Source organism: Balaenoptera musculus, chromosome 20 (assembly GCF_009873245.2).
Source record: "Balaenoptera musculus isolate JJ_BM4_2016_0621 chromosome 20, mBalMus1.pri.v3, whole genome shotgun sequence".
NCBI classification, from domain to species: Eukaryota; Metazoa; Chordata; class Mammalia; order Artiodactyla; family Balaenopteridae; genus Balaenoptera; species Balaenoptera musculus.
The window spans coordinates 54,140,324-54,155,510 of NC_045804.1; the positions used below are offsets into that span (position 1 = coordinate 54,140,324).

Here is a 15,187-nt window from a genome sequence, read left to right on the forward strand (position 1 = left end):
TCTTTTCTATTTATATAATACTATACCAGCCTTTAATTATTTCGTTTTATATTTAGTAACATTTACTGTGGCATTTCTCATTACAAAAGTAATATATCATCATAGTAAAAAAAAAAAGAAGGGGAAGGGAGTTACCCAAAAAATAAAAAGCCCCTATAATTCATCATTTTTTCCCAACACTCCCAACTTTTGGTGTATGATATCCTTTAAGACTTCTTTCTACATATCTGTATTGTTGAAGTTATAAAAAATATTTTATTATCAGCTAATGTGAGTCCCTCCCCTTATTCTTCATGATCTTTTATTTTTTTTAAAAAAATTCTCATTGTTTTCTTTTAGATTAACTTTAAGATTTTTGGTCAAGGTTTATAAAGTTATATTGTTATTTATTGTGTGAATTGGAATCACATCGAACTTACAAATCTATTTAGGGGAAATCAATTTTTTATGTGCTTGTTAAACTCTACATAACATTGAAAAATTAAAAATAGCCTAGCTTTTGGTAATTGATTGTTAAATAAATTAAGGTGTATCAATACAGTCTAATACCAAGGCACATAAATATTGTTATAGAAGAATATTTAATGACATGGGAAAATGTTTACATTTTACGTACAAAAACCAGGTTATAAAACAAATGAGCTGCATGGATCAAATAAAAATAAACATAAATATAAATGCAGACATAAATAAAAATATAAATAATATAAAATAAATAGAAATAGTAATAATAAACTTGAAAATATATCCAAACATCTGCAGGCAATACCAAAATGTAAATGACACAAGGATGACAGTTAATTTTCATATTCTTTTTTTCATTTTGTCATTTTTCCCTTTTTATAAGAAATAGTTCAGATCACATAAATATCATTTTAGATAGAGAAAAATGTGCCAGCTATCTGACGTCATCCCAGATAGTGGTGCCTCCAAGTTTACCGCCGCGCTTCAGGGCCACGGCTGCCTGTTGACTGTCTCCAGTCCACCCCTTGATGCAGGCTTACTTCGCCCACCTGTCTCCTCAGCTACCTTCAAACTGTCGAGCGTGCCCTGGAAGCTGGGGAGGTGGTGCTGATTGAAAACCTAGAGGAGTCCATCGATCCTGTGCTGGGACCCCTGCTTGGGAGAGAAGGCGTTAAGAAAGGACGGTGAGACCCAGCTATACTGCTGGCCCTTCTGAGGGGCTGGTTCACGGTCCCTGGTAGAGCTGTGCACAGACCCGCTCCTCCTAGAACTTCCTCTTCTCAGCTCACATAAAGTAACCCCCCCGGAAGCACACCTTTCATTCTGCCAGAAGAGGAACATTTAGCTGCCCTCATGCCCTAGAGGCAGTTCCAGAGGAGCTTCCATCAGCCAGCTCACTGGCTTGCTGCTCAACGACCCCAGTGCACTAGTCTAGAGCAGCGTTAGAGGGAAGGTGGTGAAAAAGCAAGCTGACTTTGAACCATGAGCATTTCATCTAAGCTGGTCGTCTGAGTTCTGAGAGCTCAGTGCTTTGTCAGCTTGATGAACCCCTGTTGCTCTGGGTGCTGGTGGCTGATCAGGGCTTAGCAAGGGTCTGGGAGGAGGAGGAGGAGGAAAAGAGGGGCAGGAGAAGGGCTACAGGCACATAGGAGGGGGGTGAAAATTATCAGAAGGGAGCCTCACCCACTGCCCAGGCCATAAGCCGCCTTTGCAAGTCCTTAGGATGTGCTTATTTACTTAATTAACCATTTTCACCCATAGAAGTAATGCTCCATCAGCCATGAGACAAAGTAAGCCCTATTGCTAGCCTATAAATCACCTTCGTGCAAACTCTAAGAAGGTTCCCCTTCCTGCAAATGCTTTACTGCCATCTGCTGGAAACGTTCCATAAGGCGCTCATGTACACGGACCACAAAGTGAACGGCTCTCCCTCCAGCTGTGCCCACAAAATCAGATGCGGTGGCCGTGGGAGAAGGTCTGTCACCCTCCACCCCTGTTCCCCGCCTGAGGGCTCAACCTAGACATGCTCGGGAAGAGTCATCTGAGTATGGCAATATTGTTTGCTGTGATTTTGCAAAAAAACCTGTCTAGGATTCTGTCCCTGACCAAAGCTCACAGGAAGGCACTCCACCTTCACATGAGCCCTTGTGTTCCAGGTTCATTAAAATGGGAGACAAAGAGTGTGAGTACAATCCCAAGTTCCGGCTCATCCTTCACACCAAGCTGGCCAATCCTCACTACCAACCCGAGCTGCAGGCTCAGGCCACCCTGATCAACTTCACCGTGACCAGGGACGGCCTGGAGGACCAGCTGCTAGCCGCTGTGGTCAGCATGGAGAGGCCAGACCTGGAGAAGCTGAAGGTGCGTCAGGTACCTGGCAAGGAAGGGAGGAAGGAGATGCCCTGCCACCAGACCTTGCCGTGTGCCCCGCTCTGGTATAGGTGGGGCTGTTCCTCCAGAAGCTGAGCAGCGTGGTTTCGCTAGAGCTCGGAGGAGCGCCAGCACCATCCAGCCACCTGGAACACCCTGCTGGGAAACAGAGGATAGAGCAGGATGAAGAACAGGAGGCAGGAGGCAGCTGGGAGAACCCACACTCCTGTCCAAGAGCAGGGCTGGCACAGGCTGTACAGGAACACGTTTGGACCTCTCACCACATGTGCTCCATGTCTGTGTCCAGAACTAAGTGGGGTTCAGTCCTGCAAGGGCAATAGAAACGGATTCAACCACTTTAGGGTAGCGTCTTAGTCAGCTTGGGCTGCCATCACAAAATACCATAGACTATGTGCCTTGAACAGCAGACATTTATTTTCTCACAGCCTGGAAGCTGGAAGTCTGAGTTAGGGGTCCAGTTTCCGGCGAGACCTCTCTTCCTGGCTTGTAGGTGGCCACTGTCTCACCATGTACTCATAGACCTCTTCCTTGTGTGTGCAGAGAGAGCAAGCTCTCTGATGTCTCTGCTTGTAAGGGCACTAATCCCACCATGAGGACCCCATCCTCATGACCTCATTTAACTTTAATTACCTCCACCTCCAATACAGTCACATGGGGGAGGGGGGAGTTAGGGCTTCAACATATGAACTTGGAGTGGGGGGGGCACACTTTTGTCCATAGCAAATAGTATCCTTTTTCCCCTCTCCTTAGACACAATTAGATTATAAAAGCAGGGGGATGTTAGAGTGCCAGGGGGCTAATTTAAATTGGGAAGGTCAGAAAAAGATTCTGTGAGGAGGTGGCATGAGCCTTTGGCTCAGAGCACCCGCAGCAGAGAGAAGAGTGAATTCTGGTTATAAAGCAAGATGGAGGCATGTGTTTTTAAGAAACAGAAGATAGGCCAGGGTGACTGTGGCTGGGGCCTCCAACAAGAAGTGTTCTTTCCATGGATCCAAAGGCAATAATCACAGGCTGTACAAGAGCAGAGAAACCGCAGCTGCCTGAGGTTACATGTGCCCCCACCCACAGTAAGAGAGTGCCCAGTGCTTTAGGACATAGAACCTAACAATCAAAAAGGGAAAGGAGGTAAGATCTGCCTGGATACCAATGCCCCACTCCAGCCTTAAGGAGGGCTCCTACGATCATCTTGTCGAAACTGTATAAAACCATTTCTAGTTTTTGGGTTTTTTTTTTTAAGGTCATCTATAGGAGAGCTCTTCCCTTGGGGGTCAGCAAAGTGGTGATAGAGAGGACCTTCCAGAGAAGTACAACTTGACCCCACCCTCTAACTATTCCTAGAAATAACTTCCATTTAGTGACTAGACCATGTCCCAGCATTGTGCTAAGCCTTGCACAGCACTCCCACGAGTAAGGCCAGGGTTAACCCAGCTGAGATTATGACGTGTTAAGAGGTAACTCAGCCCAAGGTCACATGACTAGTAACTGGTACAGTTGGGGTTCAGGTCACCTGCTGATTTTGTCTGCTTGTGGTCCCGAGCACTCTGCTATCCTGCTTCCAGTTTGCTAAGGGAAGGGATTCTGGCCCATAACCCTTTATCTATTCAGACCTACCCCGAGAACAGGATGCTCTGGGCTTCTACACCTGACTCTCCCTTATGTGATATTTGCAGTCAGATCTCACGAAGCAGCAGAATGGGTTCAAAATCACCCTCAAAACGTTAGAAGACAATCTGCTTTCTCGCCTCTCCTCGGCCTCCGGGAACTTCCTGGAAGAAACGGCCTTGGTGGAGAACCTTGAGATCACCAAGCAGACCGCTGCGGAAGTTGAGAAAAAGGTAAGACCTGGCAGCCTAGGCTGGCGGACAGAGGCCCTGCTCCTGCTCCCTGAGTCCGACTTCTAGGGGAAAAAAAGAGTAACAGATGGCTCTTCCATCTTCCTGAGTTTCTCCTAGAAAGTCAAGCTAGGCAGGATTCCTGAAATGACTACCTCACATCCTGCATTACGGAGTGCCCCCATCTCCTGGGAAATGCTCTTGACAGCTGTACTCCACAAACGTCTGACGAGCACTTACGTCTGTGCAGGGCCTCGTGTTCTGTGCAGGAAATAGTCGCTCAAACTGAGTACCTCAGTGAGTCCATGGAATTGCCCTGAAGCTAAGGAATCACACTGTTGTGCAAGTTGACTGGTTCAGGCATGATTGCACCCCGAGAAAACCCACAGCCTGCCAAAAGCTCGCAAGTCTGATTTTAATGGGAAAACTTCCATGACATCCAGGGAAACTCAGCTCTCAAAAAAAAAAAAACAGTATCATCCTGCAAAACTACTTAGCATAGAGCTTCCTTCCTTTGTTTCACAGCGTTCGGGAGACTTTTATTCCCCCTTGCAGGAAAAAAAGTCTGCCCTTCCCCAGCAGACTGCTGACCCTACAGGGGGCCCTTTCACATTCTCAGTCCTGCTCTTGGACCAGAAGAGGAATTAAGTTACTGGTTCTGAGCAGGATAAGCGTGTCTGTAACAGTGCCCAGGAATGATGCACCTTGGAAGGAATACCTTTGTTGTCAGGTTATTGAGATTTCTCCAAATATGAGAAATAAGGCTTTGTTCGAGGTAGGGACAAGTTAGGAAAAATGAAAAGTAATGATGGGCAGGGCAGATAAACCAGGTCCTACCCACTCTGAGATAACAGACAACTAAGGCTGGAATGAGAGACTGAAAGGAGGAAGGTCCAGCCTCGCCTTGTCTCCTCAGTCACTGTGTGACCACCAGGTTTTACTGCTGGTTCTCTACGGCCTCCATGTCTCTAGAGAGGGGCATGCAGAGTTTGTAAAACAATTGTGGTAGAAGTTCCACTGCCCTGGGCAGGAGAGATGGGGGAACAGAGCCCAACTCACACAGAGGGAGAAGGTCAGAGATAGAATTGACCATGTTGGTCTCTTCTCCCTACCTCCTCCTCTCTTTCTTTATCTTTTTCTTTAAAGTCAATGAACAATTATTGAGCACCTGCTGTGTGCCAGGCTTTTTGTATGCAGCCTTTTATTCTTTTGTTGTTTCTTTTCTTTTTGTCTTCTTTCTCTTTCTCATTCATTCATCCAATGAATACTTGTTTGGAAGCTGTTATATTCCAAATTCCATGGCAAAAGGTGGGGGTACCACAAGGAAGCCAAGAATCCCAGGCTTCCAGGACCTGGTCCTCTAAGGGAGAAGGACAGGCAGTTACAAAACTGTGATGAGGGCTGTGGGAGAGGAAGCATGGGGAGTCATGAACACACAGAGGAAGAGCACTCAACCCATGTTGGGTTAGCGGTAGAAGGATGTTTCCCTTTAGTGTGAGTGGAACATTGAGAGATTGTAGAGGGGATGAAAGTAGTCACTGGAGGTGAGGCATGAAAGGGAGGCTGGCTCCATCACAAAGGGCTTTGTAGACCATGCTAAGAAGTGTGGGCTGTAGATGGGAGTTAGGGTTCCTAAAAGAGGGTTTTTTTTTTCCCTCTTTAGACAAGAGAGTAACATGATCAGATCTGTGCTTTAGGAAGATCAGTCCAGCTTCAATCCAGAGGAGAGCTTGGGGAAGCAGGAGGCAGAGAAAGCAGGAGGAGGTACAGTAATTCAGATTAGAAGTGATGGTATTCTGAAGTAAGGTTGGCAGTGATGGAACAAAGAAGTGGACAAATTCAAGAGCTATGGGCAACTTCAAGGAGATAGAATTGGAAAACTTGTTAACTGATTGGATATGATTATATATGGATAAAAGTATTGTCGAGGAAATGTCTCAGTTCCAGGAATAAACATCTAGATAGGTATTGGTGCCAATACCCGAGAGAAGAGAGCATAAGTGGATTTGGGGGTGAGAAGAAATGATGATTTTAGTTTATGTCATGTTGAGTTTGAAATGCCTCTGGGCCATGCACATGGGAACATCCCATGGGTTTGGGGATATGTGATCTTGGCTGGTGATAGAGTGCCGAGACTTTTTAGCGAGTAGTTGATTGTTGAAACTTTAGGAGTGGATGAAGTCACCTGGGAGATGTGTGTGCAGTGATAAGACTGGGAGTAGAGCACTGAGGGATACTAATACATTTCAAGACAAGTACAGAAGATGGAAAGCATGGAATAGAGCAGAGATGGGAGGAAAAGCAGGTAAATAAGGCATTATGAAAGAAAGCATTTCAGGAAGGGATGTCAGTGGTGTCAAATGATGCTGAAAACGCAAATAAGATACAGCTGAGATGTATCCACTGAATTTTGCAAAAAGGAGTTATCAGTAATCTTGAGGAGAATGGTTTCCATGAAGTAGTGGAAGCAGAAGCCAGACTGCCTTAGAATGAGAGTAAATGGGAGTTGAGAAAGGGGAAGTGAGTATAGACAACTCTTTAAAGAAGCCAGACTATAAAATGGTAGAGAGAAAAAGGATTGTAACTTAAGGAGGACATAGCATCCTTGGAGGATTTTTCTCCAAGATGGCAGAGACTGAGCATGCTAAGATCCTAGCTGGACATTGGAGGATGCATGGATTGTAAAGGAAAAGGAGCCATTGAGAAGAAGAGTTGAATGTACAGAAATGAGAAGTAATGATTAATACAATGGGGTACATAAGAAATCAGGGGAAATGTAATTCAGGTCACTGATGAAGAGCTTATCTTTAGAAATATGGAGAGTTAATTCCAATATAATGGGGGAGAGGGGGCAAACATGAATCTACAAATGGTCTGTAGGTCAATGTGAGCAATGGGGTCGGGGGATCAGAAAATTAAGGGAGTGGGAGGAAAGGCAGAATTAAGGAAACCCCTTCCTGATGGTCCCTATACAATCTGTGAAAGCATGAGTCATAGTCATGGTCATCTGCTTAGAATGAGGGGATGGTGGTGAGGTAGGGTGCTTGGGGAGAGGAGTGAAGGTTTACAATAGTTGTTGTGGGAGATGGGAATGAGAGTTGACTAAGGACATAGATTAATGGACAGCATTAAGGTAGATTAATGGACAGCATTAAGGACCCAGGTGAGCATGAACAGTATGAATCTATGATAACACCAATCTGAGCAATCATGTGATTTTTATTCCATTCCACTCCATCCTGAGAATCTTTGTCTTTTAACTACTGTATTTAACCAATTTACATTTACTAACATTACTGATATAGTTGGATTTCTTTCTACTATCTTAATTTGTACTTTCTTTTAACCATGCTTTTTGTTTATTTTTTCTCCTTTCTTGATTTTTCTTTATCATCCTCTTTTATCCTTTGCTGATTTTAAAGTTATTTACTCTATTTTATTAATTAACCTTGTCTCATTTATATATGAGAAATATATTTCATTTTATATGTGACAACAATATATGTATTGACTTAACAAAGTCTAAAATTAAGCACTATATCTAGCCTCTTCCAAAACAATATTAGGACGTTAGAATACTTGGTCATTTTTTCCATCTTCTGTTACTGTTTCATAACACTTTAGTTCCACCTTGCTTTTATCTACTACTTCCAAACTGATCATGTTTTTTATAGTCTTTGTTATTTTTTTATAATATATTTTTCTGGGCCGCACCACACGGCATGTGGGATCTTATTAGTTCCCGCACCAGGGATCCAACCTGTGCCCCCTGTAGTGGAAGCATGGAGTCTTAACCCTGGACCACAAGGGAAGTCCCCAGTAGTCTTTGTTATTTAGATTGACTGTATATTTAAGGAATTCTTGCATCTCATTTATTCCTTTTGGATTCAGTTTTCTTCTGATTGAAACAAATAATTACTTCTTCAGTGGCCTGTGGATAGTAAGCTGTTTTGACATTGACTGCTTCTTCAAAGTAAAACCTCTGGTCTTTAATCAATTTTGGAAAATTCTTAACTATTATAGCTCAAATATTGCCCCTCTCTCTCTCTTCTCTACTCATTTCTGTTAGACGTATTTTTTTTCTTTTTTTTAAGATGTATTTTAAATCTTTTCATTTTATCTGCCAAGTCTCAACCTCTTTTACATATTTTCCATCTTTATTTCTCTCTGAGCTACTTGTGTAACAATTTCCTCAGATTTATCTTTTAGTTTGCTTATTTCCTTTCAACTCAAGTCCATTATTTAACCAGTGCACTGAGTTTTCCATTTTAATGACTGTATTCTTGCTTTTAGAAGTTCTAGTTAGTTCTTTTTCAGATAATGTCTGTTCTTTTTTATAATGTCCTGATTTTATGCTTTCTTTTATCTCTACTGCTTTTAAACACAATTAGTTAATGGTAGGTAGTTCAATCATCTTCAGTTCTTGGGATGCTAATCTTTCTGGGATTTTTTTTTTTGGGGGGGAGGTAGGGGGTCTTCTAATTGTCCCCTCTGGTAACACTTCCTCCTGAAGTTTGTAACTGTTTACTGAGAGCTCATCTTCAGTAGGGATCATTGTTTTTTCCTGCAGGACTCTCATGAATTATCAGTAGTTTCACTCTATGCTGGAGCATAAGACAGGTCATACTGAGGTTGCATTTAATAGCATGTTCTTACAGAATCCCTCTCTGATGCTTAGGTCTCTTTTCTCATTTTTACCTCTGATAAATTTTCTGAAAATAGACCTCCATTGAAAGAGATCTTCTTTGTGAATTTACATATTAACTCATAAAAATTAAGAAAACAGAAAATTAGATTATGCTGCTTTTACTGGATTCCATTGCCTAGAATTCTGGCTTATTTTTCAAGTTGTGTGTGTGTGTGTGTGTGTGTGTGTGTGTGTATCTCCCACGTGTCCCCACTGGAGGGGCTGACACTTTCACCTTGTGAAGGACTTGGAGTGTGTCATCTCTTCCTCACTCAAGCTCTGTTAAGGAAAACCATGGCAGCTTCCTACCCTCTAGCTTCTCCCCCCATCCCGGTCCACCCACCGCACACACAGACACAGTGTGCTTACACAGAGAGGCCACGCTGATTCTCAAGTAGCCCTGGTTGGTTTGAACAATGGACCACTATTGATTTTTCTAACAGGTGCAGGAGGCCCAGGTGACGGAGGTGAAAATCAACGAGGCCCGGGAACACTATCGGCCGGCAGCTGCCCGGGCCTCTCTGCTCTACTTCATCATGAATGACCTCGGCAGGATCCACCCGATGTACCAGTTTTCTCTCAAGGTGACTTACACCTGGAATTTTCTGAATAGTCATAATTCAGCAGTGTAATACAGCCAGTGCAGCTCTCCATGAGGGCTTATCCATGTGTTTCATTAGCTGTGGCAGCTCTTTAAGATCAAATCCAGGAGAGCAGCTACATTGCCTTACAGTCCTCGTCTCTTTAATTGGGTCTTTCATGACTCATTGGTTATGTGGCTAGAACAGCAGGAGAGACCACAGCAGGTCTTGGCCTCACTCACTAAGTGCATGTATTACAGCAGGAACTATGCTTACTGAAAGTGTGGAAGAGGATACCAAGAAACGTGAGAAGTGACCCCTGCCCCACAGAGCTTAAAATCTAATCGGGATGATCAAGTGTGCATGTCATTTTTATCAGTTAAAACCAAAGCAGCCCATGATAATAGTCCAACTTTAAATTACTTTCCTTATTACCCTAATATCCTCAAAGCTACTGCTTTATGGTTGCTGAAATATTTCTAAAACCAAAGACGTTAGCAAATTGTAAGCGCTGACTAAGCTTATCTTACTTATGAAAAAATAAAGACCTATAAATTTTAAGTACATCTCTGAAAGTATATCTTTCTCCCCTAAGGCATTCACCAAAAGACCACAACTGAAGAGGCCTTAGGGGGTGGTGGAGCATTTCTGAACAACTTCTCTGGTTTAACCCAACAAACAGAGAGGACACACACACACACACACACACACATTCAGAGCACACACCTCATTCTGTGAAGCTCAGCTGCCACATGGAGGCCAGCGTGTGGGGATGAGGTGAGGGTCTCCACTACCTGGAACTCATTCAGTTGGAGGTGGCATTCCATCCTGTCCCAATCCCCTTCCCTCAACTCAGAGTCTCTGCAGATTAAGTGAACTGTGTTTGTAATATTTTATGTTTATAAACGAAATCCAATACTTGGCATTATATTCAGGTCAAAGCCCCATATGAAAGAATTATAAAAGATTTTAAAACAGTATAAAAGTTAGCATGATAAGCCTAATAACTACGGGATCACTTCCATAGTTCTGAGAGTAGTTGAAATCTACCTCAGTGACTCTTTCTGAAAAAACGGAATTAGATGAAGCACATGAAAATATGTGTTCAAAACAAAACAAAACAAAACAAAAAACAAACCAAAAAAACCAAGAAGACTGGAAATCTGCATAGCCAAAAATTGAAAAGACCCAATTATATCTTGATTTTTATTTTCTTTAATGATTCATTCTACTCATATCACATTCAAAGTGCAACATTCCTAATATTAATTTTTTATAAATAGTCTATATCTAAGTTTAAAACAATGGAAAATTGATTCATATGATTTTTATTTCATATTATACCCATAATGTATAGTTCAGAAGATGTAACCAAAGCAGGCTGTGCTCCCACCATTGCAGCAAGGGTCCATAAGAAAAAAGCACATGTAAGTGCACTCACCAATTGATGCAGAATTACTAGAAAGAAAAACAAGGAACACCTGATGTTCTGATCATTACCAAAAGGAAAAGTAATTAATTGAAAATATTCTGAGTGCCTATTATGTACAAGGGTCTCTTCTAGACAGCAAAGTTGTACATGATATTGAGTCTACCATCAGGAATTTTATAATCTAGATGCAGGGATCCCCAACCCCCTGGTCTGCAGCCTGTTAAGAACCAGGCCGCACAGCAGGAGGTGAGTGGCGGGCGAGCAAGCAAAGCTTCATCTGCCACTCCCCATTGCTCCCCGTCGCTTGCATTACCGCCTGAACCAACCCCCACCCTCCCACCCCCCATCTGGGGAAAATCTGTCTTCCACGAAACCGGTGCCAAAAATGTTGAGGACGGCTGATCTAGAGGATAGAATCATCCATCCTAACTGGTTATCATTGACTGTGTTTACTTTCCAACAAAACTTATTGGATTTAATTTAATTATTTTGGCCACTGGACATTTATTTTTCACTGACCAAAACTGTCGGCTCTTCTCTATATGCCCCATAGCTTTGCCCACTTTGTCACAACGTAATAATTTATATGAGCAAATTAAGACAAGCTTAGCAAACTAAGACAAGAGTTTTCTTGTTGCCACTGTACCTTCTTGGCAGATAACGCTGGGAAAACATTTCTGTGGCTGGCAAATCGTAATACTCATCACAGGTAGTACTACTAGCTACGTACCCAGAGCTGTGTGAATTACCAGTGTCCTACCTCCTGTCCCCAGGCCTTCAACATCGTCTTCCAGAAGGCTGTGGAGAAGGCTGCTCCTGATGAGAGCCTCAAGGAACGGGTGGCCAATCTCATAGACAGCATCACCTTCTCTGTGTACCAGTACACCACCCGTGGGCTCTTTGAGTGTGATAGGCTGACCTACCTTTCCCAGCTCACCTTTCAGGTAAAAGTGGATTGAAGAAATTTCCGGAAAACAGGTCACTGTATATGCCCAACCAGCAGGTGTAAAGAAACTTTCTTCTCTTAACGTCAGTTTCCATTGTCTGTGAAGACTGTGCTCTAAGCAGAGGCATCAGACAGGAAGGTCCAATATGGTGCACACATGCTGCCCCCACCATTGTCCCACTCATGGCAGACATGCTTAATCAACCATTTTACTTTTTCTTGGTGATCCTGGTTATCTAAGATCCTCCTCAACAGAGCCCTCCAGCAGCCACTACCAATCAATCCCAACTAGCACTGAGGATGAAACTGAATGGCCATACTAATAACTAGATACTTTTTGAGATGCAGTAAGAACTTTATGTTAGAGTATCCCTAATTATTTGTTTACCTTTAAGGTTGCAAGTTTAATGTCCAAACCTTCCCCCAGAATAAGAAGTTGCAAATGTCCTTCTATAGCCATAGCAGCCTTGGCCTTAGAGAACTCCTTAAGAACGCTGGCTCTCAAGGGCTTGGGAGCATCGGGGCTTCCAGTGTTAATAAGAAACCCTTGCCTGCTGCTTATTCTCAACATCAAAAAACCATGGAAATTTATTTCCTTGCATCTATCTCTGTAATCATTTAGGATTGGAATTTTTTTTTATTGTATATAAATTAGAAGCACAGACCAGATTATCCTGTAGGTCTCTTCCAATTCTAAAAGTCAGATATTCTATAATCACTCCTGCGCTGACTCTGTTTGCACGTTCCGAAGCCTAAATTCACGGGGGGATGTTAGTGTGGCTTATCCCTCTCACCCTCTGTGTTCCCCTCTCCAGCCCAGACGACAGCTTGGCCATCACAGAAGGAGCTTGAGCCCCAGCACAGACAAATTTCCCTCCTGCCACTCATTCACCCCAAACCCTAAGGAGCTTCCACCCCCAGCTCTCACTCCACTCCCCTCATAAATATTTCAACCTCGTTTTACAAGGGCTTCTTCACCTCACCTGCTATTTCTAGCCTGTTTTCTCCTTAAAAGACTTTTCCTCAAACTAACCAAATTATTTTTTCTTCGTGAGTATTCCCATCTGTAACTTTCCAGCGGAGAATGCCATCTGAAAGGGGCAGAACAATTTCCTGAGCGCCTCTCAGCGTGAATTTTTAGTTCTAACCCAGCCGAGTGCTTTGCACCACCCGCCCAACGCACCGCACTGATTCCCTCCCAAGCCTCTGCACTTTCCACTGCCCCCACCCCACGGAAATCCTGTCTAAATCTTCCCATCGCTTAGCATCTCTAAAACCCAATTCAGGACCACTTAGAGAAAGTTTAGCCAAATTCATCCCCCACCCCTGCTTACTGGCCGCTCCCCCATTCTGCAATGCCATTAGCAGTATTGATTCACATGTGCACTTCTATTTTGCATATGTTCATCCGTTACTTTGACAGTCTCCTCAAATCATGTCATTTGCATGTGTCATCTTCTCTGTGAGATTGTAGGAAGGTACTTCATGGCATTTATGATTGATCCATGAAGTCCTTGCTTAACAAGATACAGTTATTCACTGTGTGCATTTAACTCATGCTGATATTGGGGGTGAAGTCAGATTCACCCAGAGGTGATTTGCACAGATATACACTTTCTCCCACTTCATCCTCTTTCAACAACCAAAATTGACGGGCAGGCTCTAGCGTTAGAAGTAGCACTAGTTACACTGAGTGACAACCCCAAAGATCTCTGGGACCCGTGACTGCCGCCAGCTAAAGAAATGCAGCACTGTCCTCCCACATTGCAGATTCTCCTCCTGAACCAGGAAGTCAGTGCAGCAGAGTTGGACTTCCTGCTTCGATCTCCAGTGCAGACAGGCGTCACCAGTCCCGTGGAGTTCCTCTCGCATCAGGCCTGGGGTGGCATCAAGGTCAGTACCAGCCCCTAGGGAAAAAGTCACATTCTCCTCTCCTGGAGTGTTTTCCTGACACTTGTCCCCAGGAAGCCAGCAGGGCTGTCTTTGGAGGCTCACCGTGAGCTGTGTTAAACATTGGTGCGTCCGTCCCTTTGCCTGCACCCCATGGCAGCACTCCCCCTTCCCAGGCCTACTGGGAAGGCTTTGCAGAGAAGGAGCAGGTGCGTGTGCTTGTGCGTGGGCTCTGCCTCCAGGATGTTAGGGAACAGAAGGACCCTGTGAGTGTTTCTGACTCAGCTGAGCTGCCTTCCACCTGCCAGCGCTCAGGGCCGGAATGCGGGCTCCTCTGTGAGGCCGGGGCTGGTGTGGAGATGCTGCGCAAGCATTTCCATGGAGTGGAGAGATGCCAGGCCTCTGCCAGCCGTCCATCTCCCCGTGCGTCCTGATGGCCTCAGAGCAAGGAACGCGTTCCAGCCTGGGGCTCTCAGTGGTTAATAATAGCTCACATTTATTGAGCACCTTAAAAATTCACTACCTTATTTTATTCTCATGTTCACCTGGGCAATAGGTATTACTTTTTCCCATTTAACATGTAAGAAAAGTGAGATCATTCATCTTATAAGTAGCAGATCCAGGAATCGAGTTCTGGTCTGTCTGATGGCAAAGTCCATCTTCCTTCCATGTTATCCAGCTTAGTTTCATTGGGATTCTACGAACATCGAAAAGATCACAAGCTATGAGCTCCTTTCAGTAGGGACCACGCCTGCATTCACAGGGCTGAGCAGTAAGCTTGGACCGGGTGGCCACCAGCCCCAGAGTCTAGACGCACTCTCCAGGTGGGAGGAGGTCCAGTCCCCACCTGCAGGAGCCCCACGGCAGGTGCTGTTGCCGTGTGAAGATAGCCACCTGCACGAAGTGAATCCTCTTTATAACCTTCCATGTCTGCTGGCTTTCCTACATGTCCTGTAGCACAAGGAAGTCTGAGTCTGAAGTAATATGATTGTCTCTCTATCTTTTTACTAAAAGTTTTTGAGACAATGATTCATGTGCAATTATAAGAAATAACAGAGATTCTCTGTACCCCATTCCCCCCAGTGGTCACATCTAGCTTTCCTGTAGCACAATATCACATCCAGGAAGCTGACATGGATACAATCCACTACTCTATTCTGATTACACCTGTTTTTCATGCACGTGTGTGTGTGTGTTTAGTTTTATCACATATTTATCATGTAATCACCACCACAGTCAAGACCCAGAAAACTCCGTCTGGCGTGTATGTCACGCTGTTATAGAAACAACAGCCCCCTCCCTCCCCCATTCCTAATGCCTAGCAACCACTGATCTGTACTCCACTTGTATAATTTTGTCGTCTCAGGGATGTTATATACGTGGAATTATACAGTATGTAACCTTTGCGGACTGGCTTGATCACTCAGCGTAACTCCCTTGAGATCCATCCAAGTTGATTTACTT

General features: G+C 43.9%; 1 protein-coding gene across 1 annotated transcript in view; it reads left to right on the forward strand.

The window, feature by feature from the left end:
• The window catches only part of DNAH9 (dynein axonemal heavy chain 9), a 303,415-nt gene that overhangs the window by 242,746 nt on the left and 45,482 nt on the right, over positions 1-15,187 (forward strand). Inside the window, exons 54-59 of the mRNA XM_036836769.1 lie at positions 1,026-1,148; positions 2,121-2,325; positions 4,026-4,190; positions 9,318-9,458; positions 11,661-11,831; positions 13,604-13,726. Coding sequence (XP_036692664.1) covers positions 1,026-1,148; positions 2,121-2,325; positions 4,026-4,190; positions 9,318-9,458; positions 11,661-11,831; positions 13,604-13,726 — 928 coding nt within the window. The remainder of the gene's footprint in view (positions 1-1,025; positions 1,149-2,120; positions 2,326-4,025; positions 4,191-9,317; positions 9,459-11,660; positions 11,832-13,603; positions 13,727-15,187) is intronic.